General features: G+C 37.9%; 1 protein-coding gene across 1 annotated transcript in view; it reads right to left on the bottom strand.

The window, feature by feature from the left end:
- Positions 1–373: 373 nt before the first annotated feature.
- LOC5571215 (proton-coupled amino acid transporter-like protein CG1139) overlaps positions 374–8,460 on the bottom strand; it is an 88,670-nt gene continuing 80,583 nt past the window's right edge. The window contains exons 3-7 of the mRNA XM_021845773.1: positions 2,527–2,695; positions 1,745–1,936; positions 1,498–1,676; positions 1,263–1,438; positions 374–1,204 (exon numbers count right to left, since the gene is read on the bottom strand). Of these exons, the coding sequence (XP_021701465.1) occupies positions 951–1,204; positions 1,263–1,438; positions 1,498–1,676; positions 1,745–1,936; positions 2,527–2,695 (970 nt within the window). The 3' untranslated portion in view covers positions 374–950. The remainder of the gene's footprint in view (positions 1,205–1,262; positions 1,439–1,497; positions 1,677–1,744; positions 1,937–2,526; positions 2,696–8,460) is intronic.

Raw genomic sequence — 8,460 nt, 5'->3', positions numbered from 1 at the left:
TGATACTGAACGTAAGATAAAGTAATTTAGACGATCTCAGATATATTTGCACCTAAACGAATTCGCGATATTACTCGATAAACGCATTGAACTAGTACCACGTTTCTCAACAGAGGGTTCGCTGACCCTCGAGACTTCTGAAAACTTTGCGGAATCGAGCACCTTACAGCGAGCCGTTTTTCTTTGGTAACTAAGGTTGAGAAACAAAACTAGTATGGTGACGACCATAGCCGAGCAAACGTCATAATTGAAGAATATTTTTTTGTGATTTGTCAGAAAATGTTTTGGGTCAGGATATTGCACGTTTTATAATAAAAAGATTTCATATAATTAATGCACAGCTGTGATATTCAGTCATGAATACACACTATCATTTGCTTAAATAATTTATTCAATTTTACATAATTTTATGTCATAAAATAGGTATATAATAATTATAGGGCTTTTCTGTTCGTCATACTTAGAAATCTTAACAAGTTCCGCATTTTTTGCTTTTCTTCGTGTTATACGATCTAATCAATACTTAATTGCGTTGGCACATGACTTTACATCGTTCAATCTTAAGAATTAACAAATACAAACTAACATTATGAGAACTAACTCACTTATCAGTACAGTGGGTTGTCTGTGGGGTTGCTCAACGAAATGTTCTACAAACTATACATATACTGAACGATACCTACTAGTTCGAATTTTATCTACAAACAGATTTAAACTGTTTTAGGAATGTTTCAAAAAATCTGCTTCGCTCATGTGTTTGAAAGAAGGCATACTCCTTGCGTTGAGCGATAAAATGACTCCCACACCGTTGAAAGACTGCAGCCGTCAATTCAACGATGTCAGGCTGAATAATACTCACAAGTTCACGTCTAACGTGAACCATTCGAATCACTGCAGATATCTATTCTTATTTGTCGTCATCACTGGAAACTGTGGATACTCGGCGCGTTTTACTCTTCCTCGAAGAAAGTGTGTACAATTTCCTTCAAGCTGGTGGTGGTTCCAACCACCAAACCCACAATGGCAATCACACCGATGACGACGTTCTTTACGATCATCCAGGTTTTGTCCCATCCATGCCTCTGGTGCCAGTAGGTGCAAGTTTGAATCAGAGCAGGGAAAGCGATTCCCAGTGCCGACAGGCAGAGAGCACCGAACAGCGAAATGAACAGCTCCAAGTTGGGAATGGCAACGGCCAATAGGACTGAAATACGAAAAAAGTCTTGTCAAAATATTCGTCTCTCAATTCAACGGTTACTCACATGTGATAAGAACCAGGACGGTTCGGACGATGTACTCGTAGAACACGCTTCGTGGCGAATCGCCGAACCGTTTCTTGGCGTAATCGTTCCAGGTGATGTCGATGGCTACGTAACAAGCCAAACCATGCGTGATGTAGATGGCGAAAGCAAGCATCCCTTTTACGCATTGTGCCAAACTGAAAGGAGGTTTTTTATGTAGAATTCAATTCCATTATTATTTTAATGTAATACTCACATCTCTTGCTCGGGTAGATTCAGCGTGATCGATCCCTTCGAGTCTGCTCCGTAGTTCAAATATCCGAAGAATCCCATTCCGATGTAAAGCGTCACGATAAGCACCATGGCTTTGTTGAGCACTCCGAAGTTTCCTCCGAACTGCTTGGGCTTCTTCATCTCATTTTCCAGAGGCAAGATCTAGATTTTGATTTGAATGGAAAGTTAAACCAGTGTTCTTCAATGACACCTTGAACTTGCATACTCACCACACCGATAGCTTCCAGGGCGAACAGCACCGTTCCAAAGAATAGCGGGAACTCGCTAATCTTGCCGAACGCTTCCTTTCCCTCGAAGGTAACCGGTTCGCGGAAGATGTAGTACAGGATGATTCCGAACGATACCAGGGTGATAAAATTAGCCAGCGTCGAGAAGGGTGCCAAAAATTTCAAATTTCTAACCTGGTGGAAGAGAGATCAGAGGGGTGAGAAGAAAATTAAGCGAATAAAATTAATCCGGACTCAAAAATGACGATGGACAGCGGCTAAGCGTGTATTGCTCGAACGCGTCAAACTATGTGGCTATTTCTGAACAATAAAGTGCACATCGGTTGAACTTGGTAGTTTTACAGGGTTGTACCTATGGACGTTTGTGGCCAAACATTTAAGGCATTTCGTAACTAATACAAATTATGTTTATAGGATTGAATTCTAAAAAAAAAATGAGAGTATTTCTCACTTATCGCTCTCTGTAACAATGATGATCCTCAACAAACCATGAGAAGCTGTTTAAAATCTTTTGTTACAGCTCTGACAACATTTGGGGAATAACAGTGTTAACATAGTTAACTGAAATTACATGCTTTATGTTTTGGTGCAAAACCCATGAGTAAAAAGTCGCTCAGTTCCAACCCTGATGCATGCGACGCATTGTTCTCGACCTTAAGCAGATCGCAAATACTATTTCTAGCTGCAGTACACCTCCGCACTAGGGAAGCCATCCTCCGATGACGACGACGATGATTTCGGCTTAGTAAATAATGCACACTTACCCAGTTGATCAAGATCAATGGCAGCAGGATGATCAGCATAAACAACCGCACGTCGGTCGGAGTCTCGGTGTAGTAGTCGGCGATTGCCTTAATGTTGGACGCGACGAACACTACGTACACACAGCACGTGCCCAGCTGGTAGACGAGCAGAAAGACGTTGATTATGTGTCTGAAGGGTTGAGGTTTGAAGCCACGACATTTTCATGCACCATTTCGATCAGTATTGCAGTACGGAGGAAGGAGGGGTAGAGAAAAGAATTTTCCGATTAATAACTTGTGATTGATTGCGTTCATCCAGTGGATAATCGACGTGAGCGTGGGATGGAGGAAGGAATGTGATTGATTGATGATAAAACTGCACAGCAGTGTTGCGCGCGTTCTCTGAAAATGAGATGAGGATGATCTGCGGTACTTAGTGGTTACGCTATGTCCAATGGGGATTCTTATGCAACTTTCATATACCTTAGGTGTTCTTGCACAGGCATCTTCTGTTGACCATAAGAAACAATTAAGCGAAACCAGCAAACATTCTATCTTCGATTTTTTAAGCAATCGTTTTTTAGATTTTTTTCAAAGTTGCTCTTGAAAGTTTTTACCTATATGAAAAATGGTTGGACGAAAACATGAAAGGAAACGAAAATTTCTTGGAAAAATGGTGCTCTCTCGAAAGAATAAATTATTCACTATGTGCTTAACGAACAAACTATGAAAAAATAGATCTGGAAAATAATTCCAAATCGCTGTTAAAATTTCACGGATTTCGACGTTTTGGGATTTGACGTTTCGTTTTTCGACGTTTAGTCTTTCCACGTTTGCGCATGTTTTGATATGGTAGAATAATTTAAACTCAAAAAATAATAACTTCTGAAACTGGCCTATATGTTGTTGCATGCAATTTATTACAAAAATTCTGACTTCAAAAATTGTTGATTTTATAGCAAAACGTTATATAGTAAAGTTGGAGTGAATTGTTTGCGCTACAAAAAAAATACACTGAAAATGGGCGGTTCATTTATCACGTAAGGTAATTTTAAGGATTTTTAACCAACCCTTCCTCCATGATAAGACTTTTTGTATGAAGATAAAAATAAATTGTATAATTCGTAAAAAAATTCAATTTCGTGACTGACAAGTTGCAGAGTGATGATATTTACAGCACGAGTCGTAAGTGAAAAACGTGGTGCACCATTCAGAGAGGCAAAGTTAGCTCTCAAAACGGAAAACGAAAGTCAAAAACGGGCATGCTTTGATGGTCTATGCCAGAGTGCCAACTCTAGTCCATGGGGTGGCGCCTACAGAGTGGTATTGTCTGTTTCATGGATAGCAAAACGCGCTGCCAGCTTTCAAACAGACTAACATAATCGTCGCCAGCAAACAAAATTTGTTGATATAAGGCTCCCCCAAATCTACACGACTTTTTACGGCAACAGCGACAAAAAATCGTCAAGATTTCGTTGTTGTGTCGCTGCAAGCACTCTTCTATGAAACCATCTTGACTGACACGACGCGATTCGCTGTGAAATCGCGTCGCTGTGGCTTAGATGCGCTTATCAAACTGTGCATGCAGCGAAACATCGCCGAAATCGCGACGATTTTTTATCGTTGTCGCCGCGATTTCGCTTATTATCTAGAATCGTGTCAAATTGATCGTCAAATTGATCGTATATCATTCCAGACAGCACAAATTAAATCGCAGTAACTTAGTAAAAATTGCCACTCAGGCTTGGTATCTTCTGACGGTGGGCTTCGAAGATTAACAAAGCAAGTGTTGTTGTATAGGATACATGCATTCATATTGGCAAATAATCACGTTTCCTACATGTATAATATTAAAGTGCAGTGGTAAGGTGATCTATACAGAATCCAAAGGTCCCGTGTTCGAGACTGGTTGAAAACTTTATTTACTTTTCATCGAAATTTTGAGTCATCGTATTGCTGATTATGAAAACTCTGAAAAAGTCGCGCGAAGCGCGTATATGGAATCCACTTTGGTATGTATTTCCATGCATTTTATACGAGGGCATTGATTCATATAGAATGATGTATAGCAAAAATTATACCAACCAAAGTATCAGACTGGGGATACTGTTTTCGGGAGAGTTGTACAGGACAGTGCTTGCTTCCTTTCAGAATATGTTATCTTATGAAAATCAACACTACGCAACGGTAGTGTACAACATCACTTCCGGTAGGATATCTCAGAATCTGATCGAGATAGAAGTTTTATATTATTTAAACACTTGTTCGGAATGGTAGCTGAATAACAGCTTATTCAGCTTAAATGTTGTTTATACAGCTTCTTTTTAGTTGAATAAACTATTATTCAGCTACCAATGTTACCTGGGAGTGCTTCCCTGAGGGACCCTACAAAGTTCCTAATTCATTCACTATGTGGCGCCCTAGTAAATAATTCCAGTTTGTAAATACTGTGGAATACTTCAGAACCTAAACGAAAGTTACCCATGGTGAGCAGCAAATAGTTCAGCAGGACCCTGCAAAGATCCAATTTTATCCACTAAGTGATTAGAGCTTCTTCGAAGGACCCTGCAGAATTCCGCTCGTTTCTTGGTTCGTTTTGAATGGTATGATTAAAATAAGTCGTTGTCAAATATACATCACGGTATAATTTGTTCAAGGTATCTATTATTGCACAATCTTTTAAGTTATAGAGCGGTAGGAAAACCTTCCTTGCTTCCGTTCGTAAATTTCAAAACATTTAATTCTTGCCTGATCTCGTGTATTTAATCCAGTATAGGTTTTTCGGGGATACTTGTAGTGATTGCTTCAAAGGATCCCTCTGGAGATTCCTATTTTCTCTAGGAATACTTCCATTGGTTCCTCGATGAATTCGTTCGGAAGTTACTCCGGGGATTCTTTTAGAAATGCTCAAGGATTTTTTCCAAACATTCGTTAAAGAATTCTTCCTAGGGTTATTCCAGGAATTACATCAAGACTACCGTCAGAGTTTTCCTTTGATATTACTCCATAGCAACCTCGCCTTGGGATTCTTTCAGAAAATCCTTCGAAGATCATTTCAGATTAATTCGGGAATTTTACAGGGGATGCTTTCACGTATAACTTTGAAGATTCTTTGATTTCAAGAAATCTCCCAAGCATTCTTTTTGTAAATTTTCCAGGGATTTGTTTAGAATTTCCACAGGCATTCACAGAAATGCTTTCAGAGATACCTACAGTAATTCCTACTAGTATTCATTCAGGAAATTTTCCAGAAATACCTTCAGGAATACTTCAATGTAATCTCACATGAATTCTTGCAACTCAGGAAAAAAACTCAGTCCATGAAATTGGAGTTACGTAGATTCTATCGGAGAAGCTCTGGTTACTCTGAGCAACTTTCTCTTAAACAGAAATTTTCTATTTTATTTAGAGTTCGAGATATTCTTCAACTGGTGCCATTTATTGGATGAATTTGGAACTTTGTAGGTTCCAATGATGTTGCTCTTCTTTCTTTGAGCGATTTTCTCAAAGAGAAACAAAAAATATTCCCTTAGGGTTCTGAAATATTTTTCAATCGCATCATACCGTAAAGATTTACGTACACTAGCGCAACCTAAACAATACATATATTCGTAACTTTGCATAGTTCCTTGGTATAGGTTTGCTTATTCAAACCAAATTTCTCAAAGACATGATGTTTTGATTTGAGATATGTCGAGTTACACTTGCATCACGTTGTGGATGATTTTTGAGATTTGAATGGTCCCTTAAGGAAACTCTAATTACTCAAGCAGTGGATAACTTTGGAACATTGAAGGGAAGCACTGCATCCTCTGCACACTCGCAAACAAGAATGTTCTGTCTTGTTTAGACGCCGAAATATCATATAATAGCAACAAATAGGAAATATTCACTCACACTGGCACAAGTGTTTAAAACTTATAAAGTTTCTATCTCGTTCAGATTCCGATTACCTAGCGGAAATCACGCACAGCCAGCAATCCCCAGATGCTACAGGTATTTATGTGTGCGATTCCCATCGATCCCCTATTAATTGGCGTCCCTCATGTAAAGATCACTGTATTTCATTCTTTCATTTTCTAAGTTCTTCGACAAGGTTTCGCGTTGAAACCATCAAACTTATCATTGTCAGCATATACAATAATATTGCAATCTATAATTTTGATTACAGGAAAATTCAGAGCTTAAATCATCATAGATTTAAGCTCTGATTTTTCCTGTAATCAAAATTTTCAATCTCTGAGGCATCGAAACTAAAACTGTACAGAGATCGATACTTTATTACTTATCAATGGAAATGAAGTTGTCCCCGTGGATACGATCCAGTAGAGAATTGAAATACGAGAAAGACACTGTCACGATTTATTTCATACTGATTCTGTACTTATAGTCCTCTACCCTATTCATTATCTCATGGAATGTTCTGGTAGTATGTTGTATGCAATATTGTAGAAGCAGTCTGTTGTGTGAATGTGGCTGACTATTGTATTTGAAAGGTTTGTTCTAGAACTGTCAAGTGAATGTAAATAGAAAACAATATCAAGAATGGAACCAAGGTATCTAGAAGAGAGGTAGTCCAATCTGCCAGATCCCTCATTCAGTTATTTTGAAACCAGATAAGAAGTGACAGCTGGCGAGTTTGTTTTGGTTTTGAACTTATGTCATCGTTCATTCTATCTAGAAATTAAGTCCAAAAATTTATTCTTTTTTGTTGAGGCTCGCTTATAAGACACATAGGTTAACTAGTTTTTTTTTTTTCAATTTAACTATTTTCTTTCAATTCCATTATTCATTCCAGGAGCAGAGCGTTGTAAAGTATAGAAAATTTATTCTCCACTCACACATCAAATACACGTTTTCGGCATTCCTTTGCCAACTTTTTTGACTGAGTAACTGAGAACAGTCCATGCTTCGTCTGCCAGTGTTCTGTATGAAATCATCATTTATTCAAATCTCGAAAACTTATTCAAACAGACTCGAGTCAAAAAAGTATACAATCTTACTTTATCGATTTTATGTGTTTCGCAGACGAAATTTTACACGTTTCGCTCTGAACCAAATCAATTTTACACTATTAGAACGTTTTATTTCCGGATTTACAAAACGACGAAAGTAAGATTTTCAACTTTCGGAGCCTAACCACCACTTTCGCCGCTCTGCTGTGACTTAACCACGAATCAAAACAAAACACTACTTGAGTTGATTCTACACTGGTACAAAAACGTCGCAAGTAACTGAATAAAACGGCTTATCATTTTGTCATACAATTTTTGTGGAAAATAATAGGAACACCCTAGTTTTTGAACGCGAGCTTATTGTATGCAAAATTTAAGCAATGTACACGGCAAAAAAATGTTAAAAAGGTGATTTATTTTGAAACAGTTTTAGAAGATAGGTTGTGATTCTTCTGAATTAATTTTCTCAAAAACGAATTGAAGTTACTTACGTCAATTTGAAAAATTAATCGAGAAATATTTTCAACACCCTAATAAATGTATTTTTAATATTAAAGGCACTACCCAGTCATCCAAAATGTACGTATAACGATATCACCTGGAGGCTTTGCACGTGCAACATTTCACTTGTAAGATGTCGCGAAAAGGCTTTCTACGTACAAAAGTAGAGACGATATACGTGCATATATTATGTGATGAATAATAGCAAACAATGCGAGTGTATAAATTTTCTACAAAACTAACCTGTAATCTAATGCGATTCAACTTATGATAACAAATGTTGATTTGACAGCTGCTACGGATTGAATCGACTTACTTTGTACGAGTGTACGGGACAAAACAAAATGTACAAATGAACTTAGAAGAAAAAGCGTTTTATGCGAGGAAACTCATCATACTGACGAATTTATCCACCATGTTTTGCGGGTTTGATGTGAATTATATGAATAAACGAGTTATTACGTGAACATTGATGCGACTTCTGGTTGTTTGGGTATTG

Source organism: Aedes aegypti, chromosome 2 (genome assembly GCF_002204515.2).
Source record: "Aedes aegypti strain LVP_AGWG chromosome 2, AaegL5.0 Primary Assembly, whole genome shotgun sequence".
NCBI lineage: Eukaryota > Metazoa > Arthropoda > Insecta > Diptera > Culicidae > Aedes > Aedes aegypti.
Note: the sequence above shows the minus strand (reverse complement) of the source record. Positions and strands in the feature narration are given on the sequence as shown.